This window comes from Neolamprologus multifasciatus, chromosome 14, assembly GCF_963576455.1.
Source record: "Neolamprologus multifasciatus chromosome 14, fNeoMul1.2, whole genome shotgun sequence".
NCBI lineage: Eukaryota > Metazoa > Chordata > Actinopteri > Cichliformes > Cichlidae > Neolamprologus > Neolamprologus multifasciatus.
In genome coordinates, this window is record NC_140452.1 from 22,475,756 (window position 1) to 22,501,006 (window position 25,251).

At 40.0% G+C, this 25,251-nt stretch overlaps 1 protein-coding gene and 1 long non-coding RNA gene across 3 annotated transcripts in view; both read right to left on the reverse strand.

Annotated features, from left to right (window-relative positions):
• fchsd2 (FCH and double SH3 domains 2) overlaps positions 1-25,251 on the reverse strand; it is a 69,166-nt gene that overhangs the window by 22,403 nt on the left and 21,512 nt on the right. Inside the window, exons 4-11 of one of the 2 annotated variants that reach the window (XM_085184552.1) lie at positions 15,112-15,191; positions 14,535-14,679; positions 14,260-14,393; positions 11,379-11,433; positions 11,130-11,258; positions 6,663-6,785; positions 5,561-5,656; positions 4,326-4,400 (exon numbers count right to left, since the gene is read on the reverse strand). In XM_085184552.1, coding sequence (XP_085040678.1) covers positions 4,326-4,400; positions 5,561-5,656; positions 6,663-6,785; positions 11,130-11,258; positions 11,379-11,433; positions 14,260-14,393; positions 14,535-14,679; positions 15,112-15,191 — 837 coding nt within the window. The remainder of the gene's footprint in view (positions 1-4,325; positions 4,401-5,560; positions 5,657-6,662; positions 6,786-11,129; positions 11,259-11,378; positions 11,434-14,259; positions 14,394-14,534; positions 14,680-15,111; positions 15,192-25,251) is intronic. The other variant, XM_085184553.1, reaches the window with a different exon arrangement.
• Positions 18,350-25,251, reverse strand: LOC146504050 (uncharacterized). The gene is made up of 2 exons (XR_014877910.1): positions 18,829-25,251; positions 18,350-18,778 (listed from the first exon to the last, which is right to left on the reverse strand). It is a non-coding gene; the product is annotated as an uncharacterized LOC146504050 (long non-coding RNA).

Below are 25,251 nucleotides of genomic sequence, written 5' to 3' on the forward strand. Positions count from 1 at the left end.
ATTCTACAGAGAAAAGGATTATTCACAACTGGAAAAGATTCAAGATAGTTCAATCAGCTAGAATGTCCTAGCAAATTCACACCGAGGTCGGACCGTGCAATGCTCAAAGTAACTGCAAAAAAACTCTAAGAGCTACATCTCAGATACTACAGGCCTCAGTTAGCATGTTAAATATTAAAGTTCATGACAGTACAATAATAAAACTGAACAAATATAACTTTGGAAGGGTTGCCAGGAAAAAGTCTCTTCTCTCTAAAAACAACATGTTAGCACAGCTTGGGTTTGTAAAGCTGCATATGAACAACCCACAAGACTTCTGGGACAAAGACCGAAGTGGTGATGTTTGGCCATAATGCACACCAAGCATGAAACCAAACACAGCATAACAGCACAAACCTCATACCCACTGTCCACCACGGTGGTGAAGGAGTGAAGATTTGGGCTTGTGTTGTAGCCACAGGACCTGGGCACCTTGCAGGCACTTAGTCGATAATGAATTCCACTGTATACCAAAGTGCTCTAGAGTCAAATCTGAGCCCATCTGTGTAGTAGCTTACTACATTTGGCTGAAATGGGGCCATACAACAGGACAATGATGAAAGAGATATATGCAAATACCTGCAAACCTCAAAGTTCCTCCACAGTGACAGGAGAGACTGATAAATGTCATGCAGAAAATGACTACTTCAAGTTAGAACCTAGTAAGGATCAGATTATTTATTATGATGTCATAATACATAAAATCTTTGAAATAAAAAAAGATCCACTCCCTTTCACATGACTGTTCATACTGCAAATAAATTCTAGTGCTCATGTGAGTCATGTGACTCTTCCTGATGCACACTGATTATGTCGTTACACCCAAATAGATAAATCAACCTGCACTCTAAATGTCTTTCTGGACAAAGGTGAAATATTATTTTATTAAATCATTTAATAAATTGGAAAATAACAACATTAGCAATGACTGTAGGTGCCATAATAGGCACAACTATAAACAACTGACCTGACATATAAGGGAAAATGGTTTCATCTTCAAAATCTAAACCTTTTTCAGACTTAAAGAGGCAGACACATCATTTAGATACAGTCTTCTTGCAGGTTATTCACTCATTCTGAACACATTTCTTGTCTTAGACACATATTATTATAAGAAAAAAATGTCAGAAAAGGTCTAGGACTTGTTATGATTTAATGCATTTGCACAAGTTTTTCTCTGAATAAGGCTCTCGCTCTTGTTCTACAGTTTTTAGAAACATATCACTGTCTTAACTAATAAAATTCATCATGCTGAACAGCACATGTATCACAAATTAGCCAAGGCAGCAGTATTTCTATGTGAAGTGTTTTAATGGAGTTTTAAAGCAGTGGGTGCCTAGGACTCCAGTGTTTCTACACTTGCATTAGAGCAGCAGCGGTGCATTCAGACTGCAGCAAATACCTGCCTATGATTATGCTTTTTTATGCGTGTTAAAAGTGAAAGAATAAAATGAGTTCTCCTAAAATAGCACAGAGAAAATGTATGTGTACAACTACAGTATGATGTCTACATTCACAACATGTAAATTTAATGCAGTGTTAGCTTTAGTATTATTTCATATTTTATGTTTTATGGGCTTATCTTACACATGCAGACACAAAGAATTCAATAATCAACATGTAAGATATACGTAGCATGATTTTGAATGGAAATCAGGACACACAAACAACAAAAAGAAAAACAAAGCAATTACGGAGGTGCTCATTCAGTTTCCAGTGATTACATCTTGAACCCATAACAAATTTGTAAAGGACAATTACACTAAACTATGACACATCAGCTTTCAGGATGTTGATGACAGTATGGTGATATTTTAAAAGATGACATAAGGTTACGGCATCAGATGAGTCATGACAATGGTCATGAGAAGCCAAAGCCACCAACGGTATTCAGCTATCGTGCAAGTGTGCCTTCATTGCTTGATTATGATGAAGCAACTAGAAAATGCAGGAAACATAAAGAACTTCCTTAAATAGACCAGTAATGGCTGAACCGCCTCAGTGTAGTCAGCTGTCGTTGCGAGGTTTATGTCAGGTGGAATAGTTGTAACAATCAGGTGAACTGTGGCCTTTTTAGATATTAAATAAGAAAAATTCATCAGCTGCTGCTCTATTCTCTGGTTTGATTATTCTATTGGTGCACAAAAGCAAAGTCGCATTGAGCAGATAAAATCTTAACATGTAATTCAGAAACTCCCACATATTTGTCATGTTTATTTTTAGTTCTCACGCCAACTATGTGGATGATGTCATAATCCGATCTGCAGCCACTTGTGTGGTTATCCCAGAGTGTCTCACGGTCTTGTTACGGTGACAGATGGACATAAAAAGTCGGGCAATGAAAGTTCTTTAACCTCCGCTGTATTTCAGTAAAAGGAGAAAATCTAACCTAAAAAACAAACAAACCGTACACTCTCGTTTTATTGTCTGTGGTTAAAGTGTTGACTGCTGTAGGCCAAAATCAACAACCTCCTCCCTAAGCCACAAAGCTGAGAGCCATATAAAAACAGATCATTTATAAAGCACAATGATGTGTTAATGACTATTAACAAGACGTGATTCTTTTCCAGTAATAACAAAAGAGCTCTGGGTTTTATCACTGCATAGTGTGCTGTCAGATTTGAGCCCATCCTCAGCTGCTTTTCTCAGTTATTCCCAACACACAATAATACTTTGCTCACCCTCACCGCCATGCTGTATGAAGTCTTGGTGCTCCAACTGGTTAGAGCACAATTTCTGTTTAAAAGAGGGATAGGCCCACACTGCTCTCCAAGATACTTGGAATATAAAGGTTATTCTAGCTGACTAACTGTCTGCCTGTCAATCAGAGTTAGATCAGAAGAAGTCCCTGCCAAACAGAGCATGTCATACTTGGGCGTCTAGTTCAGCAAAGTTTAATTTAATGAGTGTTAACATTGATTTGTCATGTCACTAAGTCAAAAACGTGTCAGCTCACTGACACTACAGTTGTTTTTAAAGAAAATTATAATGTAAAGTATCATCAAAAGCATCATAATCACAGGCAAAGAGATCCATAGTGACAACATTAGTAAATAGTGTGCACAACTATGAAAAATCAAGTATTTTTCTGTTTTTTTTTTCTCACTATAACAGGTCACTCCAAGCATGCGCTAGAAATCTAGGAAATATAACTTAAATTGAAAGATTGCTACCAGTGAGGGTTAAAAAGGTTTCTCTGTTGGGTGCCTATGAACACACACTCACCAGCCACTTTATTAGGTACACCTATTTAACTGTTTATTAACATAAATATCTAATTAACCAATCACATGGCAACAGCTAAGTCACGTAGCCATGAAGACATAGTCAAAATGACCGGCTGAAGCTGATTTGAGCATAGCGTGGTTGTTGGTTCCTGACTGGCTCGTCTGAGTGTTTCAGAAACTGCTGATCTGCTGGGATTTTCCCACACCACCATCTCTAAGGTTTACAAAGAATTGTCCAAAAAAGAGAAAATATCCAGTGAGCTGAGGTTCTCTGGGAGAAAATGCCTTTTGATGCCAGAGGTCAGGGGAGAATGGCTAGACTGCTTTAACTCAAATGACCACTTTTTACAACCAACATATGAACCTCAAAGCAGATAGGCTGCACCAGCAGAAGGCCATAACAGGTGCCACTCTTGCTCGTTATAAACAGAAAAGAGGCTCAGAGTCACCAAAATTGGACAATAGAAGTCTGGAAAAACTTGGTATGGTCTCGATTTCTGCTGCAACAGTCAGATTGCAGAATTTGGTCTAAACAACATGACAGCATGGATCCATTCTGTCTTATATGAACTGTTAGTGTGGGCAATATTGTCTTGGCACACTCAGTGCCAGCTGATCATTGTTTGAATTCCTCAGTCTAACTGTGTATTGTTGCTTCCAGTAGGATAACGCACCATGTCACAAAGCTCAAATAATATCAAACTTGTTTCTTGAACAGAACTGGTGAGTTCTCTGTACTCAAATGGACTCCACAGTCACCAGATCGCAATCCAATAGAGCACTTGATGTGGTGAAACAGGAGATTGATTATCCAGTACTAGCAAGGTATAACTAATAAAGTAGCCTGTGAGTGTATGAGGTTTCAGATTTGTCCAGTGCCATGCTGAAACATCAATCACAGCCTGAGGTGTTAAGTTAAACTGCATTATTACGCTTTGTTTGGCTCATGGCCGACTGAAAGCTTCTTACAGTAAATGATGCAGTCAGTATAAACAGAATGAAGCAGATAAGCCATGGTCTGAGAAGTATGATAGGAATGCTGACAACAGTTAAGACTACCTGTGCCAGGGTCATTCTCATGGCACTGACGGGCGACGGCTCAATGTCCACCAACTGCTGCACCGAGCTCAGAGTCTGGCACACACACACACACACACACACACACACACACACACACACACACACACACACACACACACACACACACACACACACACAAATAGACATCCAGGCATCCGCAGACCACACACCCAAAGAGCAGCAGTGCAAGCACACAGACAGACAAACACAAGGAGCAATTAGTGGAAAAAGAGTTTAGGGAAAAACTGTTAGCAAAGCTTGAACAGGAACAGGAAGACACAAAGAAGGAAGAGAACATTGTTACAGAGAAAACTGTTAGAACACTTGAAACAAGGCAAAAGATCAGAGGCAAGGAGAAACTGGCAGAACCCAGAGAGAGAAAGAGAAATGTAGAGAAAGGAGAGTGCACAATATGACTCAGACACAGGAGAGAAGGATACTACTCTAGAAAGGTATTAGAAACAGTGTCCAGTGAGAGCAATTTCTTTTTTTAGCCAGAAAGACTTAACAAGTCCCCAAAGAGGAGAGGAGACAGCATGATTCCCACTGCTCCATTCCGATCACACAGACCGTGATCACTTGACAACAATTTAAAATATTTGTAGCATTCAGCAACCAATTGAATTTAAATGATTAAATTAGCTTGTGTAAATGACAAAACAAATCCCAGGCTAGAAAGATACGCTCCCAACGGACACGCAACATCTGAACACAGAGCCGATTCATGCGTTTTTCACGTTGTCAGCAGACATTAGTTAACTGGGCAACTCCATCTGAAACTGTTAATATAAAGAAATCCCCAAAGTCTGGGAACAAAAGGCCCAAAGATATCTCAAGAGAAAAAAGGGCGATCACAGCTTTGGCTCACGGATTTTTAACTTGGCAGGTCTCTCAGCCCCAGATGTTTTAATGTGACTCTCTAAATCAGAACTGCGGTAAATGAATTCTGTTTCATCACTCAACTTAAGGATTTAAGCAACATTTTAAGATATTAGAGAGGACAGAAAACACAGGATGAAAGGAAAGCCCACATGGCTGGCTGCTGTCTGTGTGTGGGAGTTTGTGCATATGTGTGTATGTATGTGTGTGTGTGAGTCAGCAAGAGAAGTGGAGTGACAGTCCTGCTGTGAACAGGTTTGTGTACAAACAATCTAAGTACTAGTGATACATGAGTATTAATCCAGGAGATCTGTGTGTAGCTGTGTGAGTCTCACCGTGTCACATTCACTGGGCTGGAACTGGAAGTCGTGCGCTTTGTGAAACACCGGATTCTCTTGCATGAACAACTGCTGGTTGTACTCCTGCATTATCTGAAAGAAAGAGAGAAGGAGATCTTTAATCCAGTACATTTTGCATGCAAGTTTGGTGCTGTGTAAACCCGACAATACAAGAGTCTGCTGAACTTCATGTGTGACGAGGCTTCTGCTCCCTTCGAGGATGCAAACGACAATTTTTTTTCCCACTGCCACATCTGAAGCCCACAGTGGGTGAGTGTTTCATTTTCATGCATACATTTGTGGGTTCATATTTTGACTTTAGAGGGATTAATTTTTCAGTCCAAGAGGGATATGGTTCAGAAGTTAAGTCAAGTTTCTGAAGACATAACATTCAAACCAAAGCTAGTGTGAGTGTAGCTTAGGATGAGACCCGAACCAGTGAGAAACTGTCCCATACAGGAAGCAGTTAGAAGCGATGTGGTGAGCAAACAATCCTGAAATACAGTGACATTCAGTAAAATGGCAACATGCAAAATAACCCCTGATAATGCGTTCGGGTCCTGAAGTTAACCTTTCTCAATTTGCCTGTGACTACATGCTGCGTTAATCAAAAAAAGTCACTGTGTTGTGTCTTTCTTGCACAGTTAAAGTAGAATAGAAACCTCATCATGCCACACAAAAGGTACACACAGCTGCTCCCTTATTCACACAGGGTCACAAAAGAAGGTAGCTCTAACTATATTTTGACAGATTTTTACACCAGATTTCCTTCCTGACACAACCCCAAAATGATTCGTGCCTACTTCTGCAACAGAACTGAAGATCTGCTTGTGAGGTGGCTGTGTAAGCCACTAAACTACAGACAGACACAAAGAAATTAAAGAAATAAAATAAAAAATTATGCACACAGAAAGAAAAAAACTGCTGAATGTCAAAACACTTCCAGTGGGTTCCATAGAAATGTCTTACCACAGATTCAAAGAAAAAATAGAGCTTCTTAATTACAGATGACATGAAAATGTTGCTCTGATCATTTCACAAATAAACCCTGATAGCTTGGTTTCAGGGTCACAGCATATTTTTGTATTGTCTGACTCACCCTGGTGGATTTGTCCAAAAGGAACTGATACGTGTTGTGTGTAGCCTGGGAGGCCTCAAGCTCAGTGCGACAAAGTGCCACCAGGTAGTCTTTGACGTGCTCATAGATTCTGCCGTCCAAGGCCTAGAAGACAGACAGAGAAAGAGAGGAACCAGGGGTTACACTGAAGCATGGATGAATTCAATGTAATTCCACAATCCTTAATGATAAAGCAGAGAGGACAAGGGAATCAGGAGGAGACACTAAGAAATAGACAAAAAGAACAGAATGTGAATAAGCGTTGCTAGTTTGTCGTAAACTCAAATTAAATCTTGTGTTTAGATATCCATAAATGTATTGTGATTTTGTTACATAATCTACTAATGCACGTCTATGTTTAAAAAATCATATTTGAGGTCCATAGTCCAGTGATTACACTATAACTGATTGACAGCTCCATGCTTTTGTGTTATTTTTGTTGCATTTGTTGGGTGGGACAATTTCCTCTGTTAATGATTTTTTCTGTTATTGCATAAGCTACTGTGTAGCAGGACTAAATCAACTGAGACTTCTTGTGTGGAAGGTAATTTCAAGCTTTATTTTATGTTAAATTTCACTAGAATGCACCCCGAAACATGCAAAATACTTACAGGAAATACAGTCAAATTGAACAGAAATAAAGTTCAGCATAGCAAAGCCCACTTCTGTTACAAACAAACACGCCTCACTCACATCGCCGCCTCCCATGACGTACTGTATATTATAACTTTAAATGCAGTATATGGCATGTTTCCATGGGCCATTAAAAAGGATTTTATGAAAAACACTAAACTAAAAAAGGAAGAGGTGAAAAAGTGAAGAGAAAGATGGTGAGAAAAATATAAAGAGGTGAGAGGGAGGGAACGAAGTCACAGGAAGGCCCAAAACCACGCAGATGTTTTTATTTAACAACTGTTAACATTAGCGTTTCTGATGCACGGATACAAAGTCATTTTAATGAAGTATGCAGTCCAAGTGAACAGCCTTTCTATGGGCAGCCGGGATACTGCTGCCAAGCTGTAGGCAACGCTGCCAAACAGACAGAGAGCGGGGCTAACGGAGGGGAGGAGGAGAGGAAGAAGAGGGGAAGGGAGAGCATTTTGAAAAGGTATAAAAGGTATTAGTGGGTGAGAGCAAAAAAGAGAGACTTACTGAAAAAAATGTGTTTATGGGACACGTGTGTGTGTGTGTGTGTGTGTGTGTGTGTGTGTGTGTGTGTGAGTGTGTTCTTTGGATGGTGTTCTCACAGCTGCAGAGGAAGGTGAAGGGGTTCAGATTCCAATTCAACAAAACACAGAGAAGGCAGACACACAGACATCAGTGATCAAATGCTCAGAGACACACACATACACGCACTCCTCTGGCCAAAGCGCCAAAGTCTCAGAAACGTGCACACACTATTCTAACCAGCGGATCATTTAGGCCAAGTCTGCAGCCTCCAGCTAACACCTACGTCTGTCTCCTTCTTACACAGACAAACACATTAAAAAAACAACAACATAAAACCCACAACCCACAGCATTCACACACAACACAGCCTCAAAAACAATGGGATATTGACAAGGACATTATGTCATTAAGGGTGGGTTGCTGGCTGACTTCTCTCTAAATGTTCCCTCATCATTCTGGTCATTTCCTCCTCCCCCTTTCTTCTCTTCCTCCCCTCCTTTTTTTATCCATTTACGGTAGTGTTGAAATGAAGTGAGTCAGCTTCCAGAAAAAGCCCTGTCCGTCCCTATACCATGGCCAGTGGATGTGTGTTTGTGTGTGTGTGTCTGTGTTTGGGTTGAATGACTGCATCAGTTGGAACAATAAGGGCAGCACAGGGGAGCAGACGGGGCAGCAGAGGTGCAAGTGTGAGGGTGTGTGGTTGTGTGTGTCAATGTCTAGCCGGCAACTTTAAAGACCGACATTAATAACAGCATAAACTGCTGACAGCAGAGGGAGACGTTGAGCAGTCGGTTCTTCCTCTGCCCTTTCACTACAGCTGTCGCATTGACAAGGACGGCTCACCTATAAGATTTAAGTTATTACCGCAGCCTCACTACAACTCTCAGTACAGTCAGTATTTATGAAGGGAAGATTTGATCTAAACAAGGCTATCAATTACAAGTTTCCTCGCCTATCATCCCCAGAGAAACTATTCTATTATCCTTCAGTCATCTATTTCACACTTAATCATTTTCTTTTCTCAGATGACCTAGGAAGGAAGAAAGCCGATTCTTACCACTATAACTCATTTAATCTCAAACATTTCATGGGATAACTACAATATCTGTTGAACATGGAGATGAAAAGGCCCCAAAAGCATACAGGAATGCGTTCATGGAAAAGATTTCACGCTTTCCTTGAACTGCAGAGAGAACTCATACATTCAAGAGTGCTGATATTTTCAGGTAAACACCACAAATGAATCAGCACAGGAAGGAGAGGGAGGACAGACAGCTTGCTTCCTTCTAGCAATGTCCCTCATTCTCTGTGTGTGTTTTCATGCGCATATTTGTGTATGTGCATATTTCCCTGCAGTCCTGTCCTTCTGTCACAAGAAGCTAAGGATCTATTATTCAGAATGGCCTCGTAGTATAGATACTAGTGCATGCCTAAGGCAGAGCATGCGAGAGTGAGGAGGGAAGACAGAAAAGAAGATGGGAGAAGAAATAAACAAGGAGTCAAAAGCCAAGAAACAGAAGAAAAAAACTTAAATTTTATTTAATACTATTGAAATCCTGAGTACCATTTAACTGATAGTCAGACTAATGAGAAAAACAAGAGCAATAAAGCTGCACATGTAAAACAGACCAACATGTGTGTCTATAACAGGACTACTAACTATCAGTCACGCCTGAGGATTTTTCATGCTGAAGAATTAAGCAATTGTCAATCAGACGTTTTCCAGATAGTACTGTACAGTGGGTTAAAATCTCATTATGCTTTTCTATGTTCATAATTCCACAAATTTTAACAAGATACCCAACACCACTGGCTGAAATGCAGCTTCAAACAATGACAGTTTTACCGATGGCTGTAGACACTCTGGACTACTGATTCTCACTACTGATTTGGCACATCTCAGCTTTTTCTCCCTTCCTTAACAATGTTTGTTGACAGCCACCCTTTCTACTGAGACACTTCTTTTGAGGCTTTAGTGAACAGTAGAGAATAGACCAATTGAAGTGTCAGATGCATCTCTGCACCTCTATAGGCAGTTTTTAGGCCGGCCACTTTTTCTTTTGTCTTCCACTTGTCCAGTTTCCTCAAACTGTTTCAATGTGCACTGCACACCATGCTGAGATATGCCAAGTTTTCATCTAATAGATCTCTGGAAATCACTTGTTAGAGCAAAAATGCTCTAACGTGTCTGTGTTATCATTGGCATTTTTAATAGATTCAACACAAGAAACTGGAACAAATGGTGTTTTGTGACATACTACTAGTAACAAATTGCTTAAAAAATGTAAAAATTGGTTTCTTTTCATCCCTTGAGTTAGGTGCTGTTTTATGCTTGAATGTTTCATGAAAATGGTCAAGTAAAAGTAATGGACTGAAAATTAGTGAAAAAGCAGCCAGAGAAACTTAAAAAAAGACCTTCAGACATCCTGGAGAACTATTGCTCGAGACCACTTTAAAAATTCCAAGAAATTCTGGCTCGTTGGAAGCAAAATATAAGGAAACATATGATGTTGCGAGACTTTTACTTTATGTGTTGTATCTGTGAGCATGTTAGCCCATGTATGTACAACAGAGTAGCTAGGCTGTAAGTGAATTACAGACTGGGATTTTTGTGTGTGTATTTTCATACAGATCATAATTAAAGCAGTATCACAACTGAAACAGCTCAGCAAGATAATATTGTGTCTAATAAAGACTGGGCGTAACCACCTTTTGTATTCAATTATCTTAGCAGTTTAAAATAAAAGACCAAAGACAAAAGAATGTCTTTTTTGATATTCCATCAGCTGAAAATGATAATTTCCTGCCCACTGATGATTTGGTTTAAGTTGACATTAGCATGGCTCACTTTTCTTCACATAAGCCCCTTTCAAATCGTAAATCCGCACAACGCTGACACTTTCTTTGAAGACTCAAAACTGTGAAATCAACACTTTTTCGTGTGTGATATTTCCCTACCAGCTATTTTACTGACAGTGAATGGGAGTCTGACTTTGTGGACTCATGAAAGGAACACATTTTCCCAAAACGGAACTTAAATTCAAAGCTCCCCAATTTATATTATGAAACCAGAAAAATGCTTCCTCATTCCTGTCCAAAAAAAAATTTAAAAAATCCCTCCGGATATTATCCAAGGGAGGCTCTTAAGTCAGTACTTGATCTAGTAAAGCAAAATATTGCAACAGCATTAAAATCTCGAGTCTTTAATGTTGGCTTTGTGTTTCCACTTTCACACCACTTACCTCATTCATTTCCTTTCTTTCATCTTTCTGTATTTACCTGTATGCAGTGCAGCAGATCTGTATGGTAGTAGCGATCGTGGTGAGCATTGGCAGCAGCTAGCGTTAGCAAGTAGTCATTCCTGGCCTGTGTCGCCTTTGAGTTACAGTCACTTCTTTTTGCTTTCAACTTCAAAAAACAGACAGAAAAAATGTGTATAGTGTTGCTACTTGTTTTTAAATAATTGTTCAAAGTAATAAATCTGAAAGCCCTGCCTAAACAAGCCGCTGTTATGTTTCAGGTTCTTACCTTTACACTTGCTTTCTGTAAACTAATTCTTGACTGAAAAAGACCCAGTTTAGACCTGAAAAAGACAAAAAACAAAACAATAATAAGTATCTATTTTTTTTTTTTTTAAACAGTGTAAACTTTTTGTGTATTCACATTTCTAAATTTAACATGTCAAGTAAAAGACGACAGAAGGGAAGATCCAAGGATTTCTACCACATCTCCATCCTCTGATTCGGACCAGACTTTATAGACGAACCCTGGCCTGAGCAGAGCGAGACTTGACAGTGATGAATGTGAGCCTGATCCAGACACTCATTTGTATCAATGACAGAGAAAGCCTGTCTCCTCCCGGCATGTGTAGCTGTGCGCATGAGCACAAAAACATTTAAAAAAGCATGCTTATTTCGATTAAATCTTACACTTGCCGATGCAAATGCTTCATTGTGTAATTTTCTCTGCCAGTTCCCCGCGCACGAGAGTACCTGTAAAATGCTTCTACTTAAGTCCTACTTTACACCCCGAGTGCTGTTAAAAATAACATTCACACCAATTTCTTCCTGTGTGTTCCTTGTGCCTCGCCATTTTTATCCTCTCAAACACATACGCATGTGCATACTCTCCAATAATGGCACACAGGCGATACAGTTATTTCCGTCGCTGCTACTTTCTACTGAGCGATAGAGAACAGAAAAGAGTAGATTGGCCAATCGATGTGAGTGCAAACCAGGGGTTGAGAATTCAATGAAGTGAAAATGTCACCATAGCTACTGCTACCAAGGGATGGGAGGAAAACAACACTCATCAGCTCCAGATCAAACTCTGGAACTAATTGTGAGACTGCAAAGCTTCAAGATTTGAATTCTTAGAGCAGAAAAAGGTCAGGTGGCTGTTCAATCAGAAAGCCTCTTAAGCTTGGAAGGTAATTAAAAAGTAAAGGACAGACACCAGGGTCACAAGAAAAAAAGTGCTTTCAATCAACATCAACAGTATTCTCTATATATCTGCTGGAGCTATGCTTCAAATTAATTAATAATATCAAATTAACATCATTTAGATGTGGTTAGCTGATTCATCAAAAATAAAGTCAGTAAATGTTTCCACACTATTCTTTACTGTTCCTCTCTTGTTGTTTTCATGTCTTTTCATCTGTATTTTTTCTCCTTCTTTCAAACACCTGTGTATGTTTATGACTGATTGCTTCTTTCATCCTCGATGACAATGTTTTTCCCTTTCTTTATCTCTCTCCAAACAGAAACACACACATTCTCCTTATGAGGTTAACCAGCTTCACTCTCTTGATTGCATTCTCCCTCACCATGGAGACCACCTGTTTAGTCACACCATTTTTATATATTTACCAAGAAGTGTGGTAAATTAAAGAAAAATCCAACATAAAGTTTCTAAGTAAGACAAGTGTAGGGAGACAGGATTTACCACCAGTAGACTTCGGGTGTGACTTGATATTTAGGAGGACTCTTCTCTCATTTTGGTGTTGTGATACACGGTTGTGTAAAGCGCTCTCTTAAGCTTTATTCACACAGGCCTAAACATCATTCAGTGACCCACAGGCAGTAAATAGGTGAAATGGGTCTCAAAGAGGTGCTACACCGAAAACCTTGCAATGTCTTTCGTTGCTATCAGTTTGCTGCAGTCACCTGTAGGTTGCACAGAAATGAACCAAAGCTAAAAAGTGTGGCGCAATCTACGCTATATTGCTAAAAGTATTCCCTCACTCACCCAAATCAATGAATTCAGGTGTTCCAGTTACTTCCATGGCCACAGGTGTATAATATCAAGCCTCTAGGCATGCAGACTGCGTCTACTAATATTTGTGAACGAATGAGTCGCTCTCAGGAGCTCAGTGAATTCCAGAGTGGTACCATAATAGGACACAACTTGTGCAGTAAGCCTAGCACTGAAATTTCCTCACTACTACATATTCCACAGTAAACTGTTAGTGGTATTATAACAAAGTGGAAGCGACTGGAAATGACAGCAACTGAGCCATGAAGCGATGAACCCTTCCTGTTCCAACATGACTGCGCACCAGTGCACAAAGCAAGGTCCATAAAGACATGGATGAGTGAGTTTGGTGTGGAAGAACTTGAATGGCCTGCACAGAGTCCTCATCTCAACCCGCCAGAACAACTTTAGGATGAATTATGAGTGGAGACTGCGGGCCGGCCCGTCTCATCCAACATCAGTTTCTGACCTCATAAATGTGCTTCTGGAAGATTATTCAAAGGTTCCCATAAACACACTCTTGAACCTTGTGGAAAGCCTTCCCAGAAGAACTGAAGCTGTTATAGATGCAAATGGTGGGCTGACATCATATTAAACCCTATGGGTTAAGAATGGAATGTCACTCAAGTTCATATGCATATGAAGGCAGAGGAGTGAATACTTCTGGCAATATAGTGTATGAATGTTTTCTTTGTATAATTGTCTTTACCTTACAATATAAAGCACCTTGAGGCAACTGTTGCTGTGATTTGGTGCTAGATAAATACAATTGAATTGAACTGAATGGTAACCATCAAAGTAATAGTTGGTTGAAATCTGTTGGTCACATCAATAAGATGAATTGACAAATCAGTGTCTTCAATACAAACAAAACACAACCCTCAAGCAATCAAAGCAATCACAAAGAGGTTTTTGGTGCAGCATCCTCTTTGCAACCGATTTCATCTAAATCTGGTAACTGCACCGCTCAAAATCAAAGACAATAAAAAATTAGAACAGCTTTGTATTGATTTGCAAGTGGACCCAACTCGTGCCAGGCAAATATGTGCCCTCCACAGCATAACAGGGACACCAGATCCCCTCACTAAACTGACTTGGCAACTACCTGAAAAGCCCTACACACACACCCACGTGCACAGTGTTGCGGCAGACTTACTTTGCCTCGATGTCGGCCTTCTCTCGTATAGCGTGGGCAACCTGCTCGCAGTCGTAGTATTTTTTCTTAGCTTTGGCCAACTCCTTCACTGACTCCTGCAGCTCTGCTTGAATGCCGCTCAGCTGATCTATTGTCTGTGAAAAGGGAAAAAGACAACAGGCATATGTTTGAAGAACAAGCAGAACAACATGAAGTTAACTCTGAGCAAGCACATTGGAAAGATGCAGCAGCAACAGAGAACAAATACTGCTTCAGGAAAAAAATGACCAACTCACCTTTTTAAGCTGCTGCTCCTTGTACAGTCTAACAGTCTTAGCGGGCTCTGATACTTGACTCTTGTAATTGTCGCATACATTGAGCCTGGACTGGCTCACCTGGACTGTACCTTCTAAATAGGACCTCCACACTGCATACACATTCCTAGTAGGAGAGAAAAAGCACTGAGTTCTGCAGCTGGATTATTTAATTCATCCAATATCCATTTGCTTGGATATTGGACACGTTTTTTAAAATGTGGGTTTTAAAAAAACTGTGTGAGCAGGAAACCACAAGGGGAGAAAATTTGTGTCGTGATGCATTATTTCTGTTTGTCACACTAACTTAGATCCAACTTCAAGTCTTCTATTTCAGTGCCTCTGTTACAGTAAATAATGACTCATAACTGTGCTGTAGACGATGACGATTTTTTTCTAGAATATTGAACGACTCCAGCACAGTATAATTTCAGCCTTCATGTGAACACTGCAGCTGAAATAAATTTGTAGATGATGCAAGAAGACAAAGTAGCTTCCAGCTCCTAATTTTATGTAATATGTGCATTTTTCTGTGTCATATGCAAACACACAAACCTACCTATAGTCTGTTCTCTGGTCATCAGGGTTGATTCCAGGCCAGTCTCTCTTTAGGTACTGACTCGCTAACTTCTGCAGAGCCTGAAAGCACAAGAGCACAAAAATGAGGAGCTGGGAACAATTAAGGACCATCTAGCTCCTATTGTCTGATTAATGAATCCCTGCCAAATCCCCGGAGAAGATGCTCTTGATGTTATAGGAAACATGCAGACTGTTAGAATAAAATGAATTACAATCGGAGCAAGTTTGTGAACTGCACTGAGTCAGCTCACTTGCACCCAGTCATTCAGATGAGAGAAACAGTGTCTAATGTTTGGAATTCATTGCGAATAAAATACATTCAAATCTGCAACTTGACAGAAAATGCATTCACTGTTATCATTATGCAAGAAAAAGGAACGTATGGTGAAGATGGGCAGTTGGATTTTTATTTCTGTACAGTGGATGTTTTACAGTTTATTTTGGGTATCAGTGCACAAAACAATAGACCGGCTTTGTGTCAGTAAATCTGAGTCAGTTCCCGAGAAACCTGAGGGCTACAAGAAAGGGTAACCTACATCTTCCAGACTGGGTCACTGTGTCAGTAACAGTGACTCACAAACGCTCTGTCCTCGTGTCCCTGTGTTTACGTTCGTAGGGATGGGTAGCCTTAGAATCCCTACTAAAATCCAGTCAAGACAGTTTGAGTTTCAAGGTAAATACTCCAATCCTCAAAGCCACCTTCTTCCCTTTATCTTTTTTATCAAGCTTCCAGATCTGCATGTAAATCTGATATCATTCCTCTTTACAAATCTCCTCCTTGTTATCCTAAATCACCAACACTTCCCTCTCTCTCCATGCTTCACCCTTCATCACTTACATTATGATTCTCAAAAGGCCTATTTTTAAATCTAACTATTGCCCCCCCCCCCCCACAATCCCCTTACACCCAATTGCATTTACACATATACACATCCCTTCTGTGCTCTTTTTTTCTAATACCATGCTATTGAGCTTTCTTTTACTTTTGTCTCTCCCATTATAACATACTCAACAGAATTACCTTGTATCTCTCTTTCTCATCTTGCTTTTTTTTCACCTTTCACAGATGGTGACTGAGGCCATCAAAGAACAGTTCTTTCTCTAGTTCCCTGGACCAGATATTTGTTTCCCTCCAGCTGACACACAAGCTTGTGTCCTGGGGGAGACTGTGGCCTAGTGACCCCTGGCATCCACTGTCTAAAAACCTCATAAAGAAAGGGAGAATAACTCTTTCATGAAGACAAAAGAAAAAAACAGCATTATCTCCTAAATGTCTCAACTGGAGTGAACTAAGCATGTTTTGTAGTATTTTACATGATGTGCAGTGAGTAGATTAATAAAGAGAGTCCAGGTTTAGTTTTATTATCTATTTGTGCCTTTATTTTGCACAAATAAAGGAAGGATAAAGAAACAGCAAAAACAAAATAAACAAATGGGCAAGATTACTGGCATCAGCAACCTCGTGTCATGAACATAAAGATCAAGAAGAGTCATCCTCGCTCTCTTTTTCTCACTCTTACCAACAGGCTGCAGTGGATCTGGATGGCACTTTTACTTTGAAGCCAACATTCTCCATTTCTGGTTTATGTTGTACTTTTCACAGTTTCACTGTGGCAAGTAGTTTGCAAGTATTTGCAGATAAGTCAACACCTTCATGCAAACTATGGGCAACCTTGGGAATCTGCTAACTACTAATTGCAATTAGGTTTTCGGTTCAGCACCATATACCCTTTTACAACAGATTTCACACTAGTGACGGCAACCTCCAGAAACCACTCCCCAACTGGTTACCAGGAAGTCACTTACCAGTCACTAGGCCTTCGTGGTTAAGGCTTTAGCAATTGATTTCACACCGACAATTACCAGAACCCTTCACAGCTGGTCAGGTAATATTCATTTTCACATAGCAACCGGTGGTCACCGACTGCTGCCTGAGGCCTCAAAGAAATCCCTCTGAACGCTAAACTGCTCAAACAGTCTGATTAGACACTCATCTGCAGAACTTTCCAATACCAACAAACTAACATTCACGCCCACTTCACATGAGGATTATCCATCTGTCCAGCGCAGTGAAGACAGGCTGCGTTTGAACCTCTCTTCCTTTTTCATTCTTGTTACAACTCCACATCTCTTGTTACAGTATCACATCTCTCTGCTACTGCAGCTAGCTCTTAATCCACTCCACACTGAGGCCACCCATATGGAAAAGTAACGGAGAGAAACATTGTACTACCAGATGGGATTCTAAATATATATTTTTTTAATTGTTTGTATTTCTTTTCCATATGTGCATTCATAACAACTTTAAGAGCTCCTGATTTCTGACTTGATCTGTGGTCTGTTCCTAGTGAAGAAATTCTTTGCACTGCACTGTAACAGCTAGGAGATAGAGAATGTTATGCCATAGAACCCTCAATAAAGCTATTAAACTACATTTTGACCTCCAGCTGTCTTCAGAATGAAGACAACCCATCACTTAGGTAAGAACAGGACATTCTTACATTCAATATGAACCTGTGGGCAAATTCACACTTAAACAAATCTGAACTTACCATTTATTTAAAGGTGAGAGTGCCTTTGAAAGCAAGCCAAAACATAAAGTTGCAGGAGTAGCCATTTCACTATTAGACATTGACCACCTGCACGTCCTTGCTCCAAACCTTTTTTTATGCCAGCACACAACTTGGAGCCTCTTAGATCAGCCTACAGAGCTGTTATCAGAGTAAGACCAATGACTGAATGGTGAGAAGGACACTGACTGACTGATATGTGAAAGCTTACCTAAGGTGCTCTTGGCCTATTAGGAGGATGCTCTTCAGTTACTCCTGGCTCATCTTTTTATTCCAACTGCTCTAGCTACAGCCTCTCTTTCCCCCCTTCCTCTCTATTTTCATGCAGTGTGCTTTGTTCCTTTCCATTTTTTTCTCATTCTCTCTCTCTCACTCTCTCCAGCTTCCTTCTATTCATTTTCTACAGGACATCTCATCCCTCCATCCTCCTTTCTCTGTCATCACCTGACAACCACCTGAACAGCATGTTGCCATAGCAACTCCTCTGCCCTCCCTGTGTGGTCTTGGTGAGGTAGAAATGCTCCTTTTAGTAGTGTGTCTTTATGTGTGTGTATGTCACACACACACACACACACACACATAAACCCACATATATCCTGTTTTTGTGATCAGAGTGGCAAAACAGGGTACCCAGACTGGAGGATATCCTGTGTGTGTGTGTGTGTGTGTGTGTGTGTGTGTGTGTGTGTGTGTGTGTGTGTGTGTGTGTGTGTGTGTGTTAGAGAGAGAGTAACAAATCGTTGACAAACAAAGGAAAATTGAAGGAAGAAGGAGAAAGGCTAAATTCTGCGTATTTTAGGCATATGAGCTAGTAGGCTTCGCTAAACATCCAGTAATTACACTTGTTATTATAAACATGTAAGTTTGCACACCACTTTTAAAGTCATTACCCGATGTAGGGCATGTGAAAAGGTGAAGGACTCACCCATCTGGACATTAAACTGTATTTAACCAGCCAGCTCGTGTGATGTTCAGGTGCAGCGATTTGTGCCAGTGTGAGAAAAGAGCAAATAACAGCCACAGCTAGCGAGAGGTCGCCCTGCGATACGTATCCTGAAAGCTCTACTCATCCAGCACCTAAATCAAACACAGCCCTTCCAGTACCCAGAATGCAGCTGACGCATCACCTGCCGTGGGCTACACAGAACTACCACACAGGCTGTATTGTTAGGGTCAGATTATTTGCAACTGTTTGAAGTTTTGACAGTCCCTGTGTTACTTTGACAAGAAGTAAGACAATACACCAATAGCCTTGCAGGACTGATCAATTATTTTTGATAAGTGTGTTTTGAGAACACTCCTGTTTTTAGAGCTGCAGACTAGTGCTGTGCTATATTTATTTACTTAGTATCGATCTGATACCAAGTAAATAATGTACCAGTATTGCTGAGTTTAAACTCTGCATGAGTTTGTAAATCACAGCTTAAAACATGAGGCTTTGAATGCAAACACATAAGAATTAGCATATTTCAATATGTTTGGGCTAGTAATCATTTTATTAAACAAGGCACACCCTGCTACATCTCTCTCTCATCTCTAGAGAAAAATGATATCATGGTGATAACTGGTCTTTTTTTCTTCCTCAATCCCATTATCTTTATCACTCAATAGCTCTTGTGGTGAATGACTGATTGTTAAAGTTTTATTTGGCAGAGTGTCTGGAAATCAGATGAATATGAGCTCTGAGTCAGAGTAAAATGAGGATGTTAAAATGATTCCATATGCTGCAAAAACAAGCATCAAAAACTAGCTTTTTATAATGTTGGTCTAATAATAGTGCTAGCAGGTAGTATGCACCCCATACTCATAATAGCGTGAATCCCCCACAAACCACCGCACTCTCCCTCCCAACAATGTCCAGAGTGGCTGTGTGAAAGAGGTACTGATTACAGGACAAAGTGTGATGACACAACCGTTACTCACTGGTAGGAATGATGGCTGTACTTTATCTGAAATATTCATGGTCGCACCCAAAATTTGTCCGGAGGGCTTTAAATTCTCAGAAATAACTCATGATTACACTTGAGCGACTGCGGAAAGAGGAAGTGATGTCACCCAGTAAGAGCAGATGTTAAAGTTATAATCTATAAGTGACTGCCAGTTTCTATGCTTCACTCATCCCTTCACAATTTCTTTGTTTAGTTTATTACTCGTCTGTCGATGCAGTCCTGCTAAACACAATCACCTTGATACTTCTGCCCGGTGTTTACTCCCTCTCTTCCACTAACTTGTTTTCTCCTGTGTGCGTCTCTCTCACGTTTGCCCATTCTCTAGCTGCCTTTGTCTCTATCTGATTTTTGCCTGTCTTTGCATCTCTGCCTTTTCAGCCCGCCCTCACTTTCTTAACTGCTTCCAAGAACAATATACTTGATTTCCTCTCTCGTCTCATCCAGTCTTCACTCATCTGCCCCCGAAGCTCTCTGTTTCTTGTTTATGTGTGTGCAGGGTTAGCTACAGTAAAGTAAGGGAACAGTGAGTGGAGGCTAAATTGAATAGAAGCACCATACAGGACAGTGTAAGAATGTGAGAGAACAGGGAGATAAAAGAGAAGCTGTCACTTTCTTTATCGCAGTCTATCCTTTTTCCTTAGACTTCTATTAACCTTGAAATCAATGCAAATGAAATAGTATAACAATATCTAATATCAGACACATTAGAGATAAATGCATGATTAACAAGACAGCTACAGTATAATGGATGTGTGCATGAGATCCTGTTACATACAGTTTGAAGACAGTGTGAGAGCACTGTATAGAGGTGAAACTGTGAAGAAGGAAAAAGAAAAAAGGTGGAAAATAAAATGCAAAAGCACTAGTTTCAGTTTATTTACAATATTTAGATCTGATGTTTACACTGAATCAGGTTTCTTCCTGTTAAAAGGGAGTTTTTCTTTCCCACTGTCGCCAAAGTGCTTGCTCATAGGGGGTCATCTGATTATTAGGGTTTTCTCTGTATTATTGTAGGGTTTTTATCTTACAATATAAAGTGCCTTGAGGCGACTGTTGTTGTGATTTGACGCTGTATAAATAAAACTGAATTGAACCTAAGAACTCATGTATGCTTTTTAATTTTTATTTATTTTTTATTTTATTTTATTTTGTCAGAGTACACAACATAAATCAATAATAACCAACAACATTAATGCTGATTTAGCACAAGTAACAGTAAAGCACAGCAGATACAGAGCAGCACAGAAGGCATGCCTTTTTGGGCAGTACAGTGAAGTATGACCCCAGCCTAAAACTATTCCAGTAATGCTGATCGTGGGAGGGAGAATAAGGGACAAACAGCTAACCCTTACATGCTAACCCACACACTCAGAAAACATGGAGCTTTTGATGGACAGCTGGTAATTGTGGCTGACTCCTGCGCAGAGGACGGGGGATGTCTGGTTTGACACATTGAAAGGACAAAGGTTAAACGACAGCATTTTCACTTTCCTTCCCGCTCTGTTGTCCTCCTACATCTCCCAGCTCTCAACTTTTTTCTTTAGATATTCTGTTAAGGGGTCATGTCCGTTATTCCTCTGCCTCACTGAAGGCTGATTGGCTTTATTTTCCTGACTCACCACCAGGGGTCAGCTACCTGAGTGTCTGGCAGAGAGACAGACGAGAGCCAAACCTTACGTGCTAGTAAAATCCTATTGTGAGAGGAAAAAAGGGGGTGGGTGTGTGGGGTGGGGGGTGTCCTGTTTGCTTATTTGATCTCAAAACAAAATCTATTTGCCATTCATCATACATTTATATAAAAAAAAGAAAAAGAAAAAAGAAACACTACACTCCGACATTCCTCCACAAACACATACCTACAATTAGGAGGGAATCTATTGTCCTACTAAGTCAGGGGGCTGTTGCTAGGCAACCTCTATTTCTAAGGTGAAAAAGACAGCGCTGAGGGAGAATAGTGAGAGACAGGGAAAGCTAGATAAAGGGAGGGATGTAATGAGCGTCTGAAAGTAGGGGGAGGAGGGGTTGACCACAGGAAACGCTCATTTAATCATTCAAACCGCATGCAAATAAAGACACTCATCCTCTAACACACACAAACAAGCACTTTCCTCTTTTCCTTCTTTCTCCTGCCATCCTCAATCCATGTATATGCATGGTGAGGATACTGGTGCTGCAAAACAAGGGTTGGTTGTATGGACAGCTGCGAGGAGGCGTATCTGTATGTTAATATGTGCTTAAGAGCAAGCCGGGTTATGTACTAGAATGGTTTTTAATAAGCTCCGGGAGGATTTTTTTTTTTTCTTTTTAGCTGAGAACATTTCTCAGTGACTGTATGGATGTGTGTGTAAATGTCATGGGAGCTTATGCAGAGCAACATCAAATACAATGGAAATCAGACAGTCTCACAGTCTTGGCTGGAAGCGCTGCTTGGCTTCTTCTTAGACACAACTTAACTAACGCTCAGTAACACAAGTATGCTGACTCAGCCTTCTACTGGGGGTTTTCATGTGTCCCAACAAATCAGCAGTACACGACAAAGTGGCTGTCTTGTGGATGAAAATAATTTCATGGTATGTAAGCAGCTCAGCCATGTTTAAAATAACAGTGGTGTGAAAAAAGCAGCTCTGGAGTGTTTCAGTATTACTACTACTGTCAGAAGTTGAGGTAATGCACCTATCAGCTGTTAGTAGGCCACAATTATAAGGTACAAAAATAGAAGAAGAAAGCCTCACTGACTACCAGATGTTGGTAAAATGTGTTGTGATGTGAACAGGAGAAAAATGCTGAGCCAAAAACTACTACAGTCTACAAAAGTCCTGTGTGGAACACAAGAAATGAAAATGAGGACCAATGCAAACTCTCCTGCACCTAACCACTGTTATGTGAGAGTGGTTGCGGGAGGGTGGGATCATCAAAGAATGATTCCCAGTGAATCTGAATGGTGCTTTTGCTTAAAATGTCTATTCCTTCACAATGAGAATCAGTCTCAATGATTCTCACCTAATAGTACCTTTAAATAGCACTTCAAAATGTGCCAGGTTTCTTATAAAATTGTCTGTTATAATCAAACTATTCATCAAGTGTTACTGAATGAGTACTTTAGTCAAACTGGCTTCAGTAAGAAAAAGAGCTTTAAAAAGACATTTGTGTATAATCTAAAAGACCGCGCATGTCTCAGTTTGGATAAAGGAGTTCTCATATTGAAAGCCAACCTATTAAAGAAGGCAATTGAAGCCATTTTCATGAACAGAGGTGCAAGTGAGACAGCAAATCACCATCGGATTGGACTTCAGGGGGTCTTTAAACTGCCAGTTTTATAGTACAAAGCACTCTGTGACGGGTGACTGCACCCATGTGAGAATCATGCAAACAACTGCTTTCGGTGAATTCACTGCAAGCTGCAAGTGGAGATCACGTATGTTACTGAGTGGATGCCATGCTTAATTACGTGTAGCAACCTTTTTCCGTCTTATAAGAACTGCAGCTTTTTATCAAACAGGAAATGGAAGAGAAAGAATATACAAAAGAAACAGGGGAAATAAACAGCGACACACTTGCCAATAACTACATAGGAACAAGGGAAGTGAAACCAAATGTGGCCTGCAGCACATGTGTGAGTTTTTAATCATCTGAAGAATGAATCAAAAAGAAATCTGAAAGGCTCACTTTGGAAAGCTCTTAAGTTAAGCAGGCTGCCAATGCAGTATGTACATCCTTTCACTTCTTTTTATATTCTTTTGGGGTTTTTTTACTGGGAAATCTAATAAGTATAAATCTATAGTTTTCACTAGCACAGACCCTCTGCAAACAGTGGCATAGATGACTGTCATTTACTTAAGGTTAGTCAATCTTTATTAGAGTATTAATTAAACTACAATATATAATATATTAAATTACATTTTATTATCTCAATTTATTAGAGATAAAGCCCTGGACAAAAATTAAATTACACAGGCAAGGCCTCAACACAGACAGCACAGTACTTCTACAACCAAAGAGATGAAAATTAGAAAATCAAGGTGCAACTGAAGTGAGAGCAAGATAAAAGATTGAAGTAACAATAATTCTTGACAGAGCTGTCACTCATCCACTCCGTCAGCTGGTTGAGGTGCAATATTTGACTCACAGCCCTGGAACTGCGTTATTATTACTAATGAAGTTCATATGTGCTCAGATAAATGGGACTATTTAAGTTCTGCTCAACTGATCTGCAGCCTTTAACGCCACACATCATGCCTTTCTAGTTGACATATTATTGAAAAGGATTTCGTCACGCTTATCTGAGAGACACTTCAGAATCCATAACAATAACTAAAAGTCTTCATCAGCTCCTCTGTTCTGCGGGATCCCTCAAAGCTCAATCCTTGGACCAATTATGTTTTCATTGCATACTATATCAATCCTGAATCATCTTGAGAGCATTGCTTACCTGTATTTTTCTGTTAATCCAACAAAAGGCTCTGCTACCTCAGTCAATGTTTCACTGCTATTAGTGATTGGATGTCTTCAAAATTCCTCTGTCCTAGTAAAACTGAGGCTCTTGTGTTCCAGTTCTGCTTCTCTATGGAGACTGTCCTTTACTTTAGCCCTCTCATTAGCAACATCACATCATATGATCAGAGACTTGGTGCTATTTTTCTCCATCTTTGGGCTTACAGTCTTGTTTCTTTTATCTAACAAACATCTTGCCCTTATTTCCATCCAGTGAAACTTGGAATTCATTTTTAAATTATTAGTTACATATAAAGCCCTACATTGCAAGTCTCCTGCATATACAGCAACAATGCTGACACCTTATTCCACCAGTCAGCCTGGCTGGTCTCTAGAGACTGCTCCCTGCTCCTATTTTAAATCTAGAGGCTTCTGTAGCACCTACACTTTGGAACAGCCTTTCCCAGCCCATCAGTTTTGGCTGAATCAGTGGTTTGCTTTAAACTTAGAATGATAGAATGATTTGGGGTTTCTGTACAAACCAAAATTTTGTATGGAAATATGTAAATAACAAACTACTGTAAGACCGTAAACTTGTATGTACCTTATTCTGGGATACATACACTTATATGTTTTAAAGTGGTGCAATTAAAATCTCCCTGCTTTTACTCTGGTTGCTACCAAGCTGCACCAGTTGTGAGCTGTAGCAAGGAAACGCTCTGGGATTCTGCTTTGTCGGACTTCTTTCAAGTTTCAAGTGGACACTTTCTATTTTCTAAAGGTGATTTTGAGAATCTGCTAGCAATCAAAGCAATCACAAGCTGTTTTTTGGTGTAGCCCCTTTGTGATCAAGTTTACCCAACGACAGCTAGCAAACCTCCAAAAACCAATCAACAATTGGTCGAGTAATACACATTTTTCCAGAGTAACTGGAGTTTGGGAGGGGGTTGCCAACCAGTCTCTAACCCTCTGTGACTGAGAAGTAAGGACATCCTCTTTGAATATCATAGCATTTTATATTAATTATTGTGTAAAGGATGACGAAAGGCGCTGTGAACAATGAATTTGGTCCAGAGGTGATTGAGAAGATGGAGAAACTGAAGATATTTAAACAGTATATAGTTCTTGTTTTAATGTATGGGTTCCTATATTTAGCGACAGTCCAGCCAG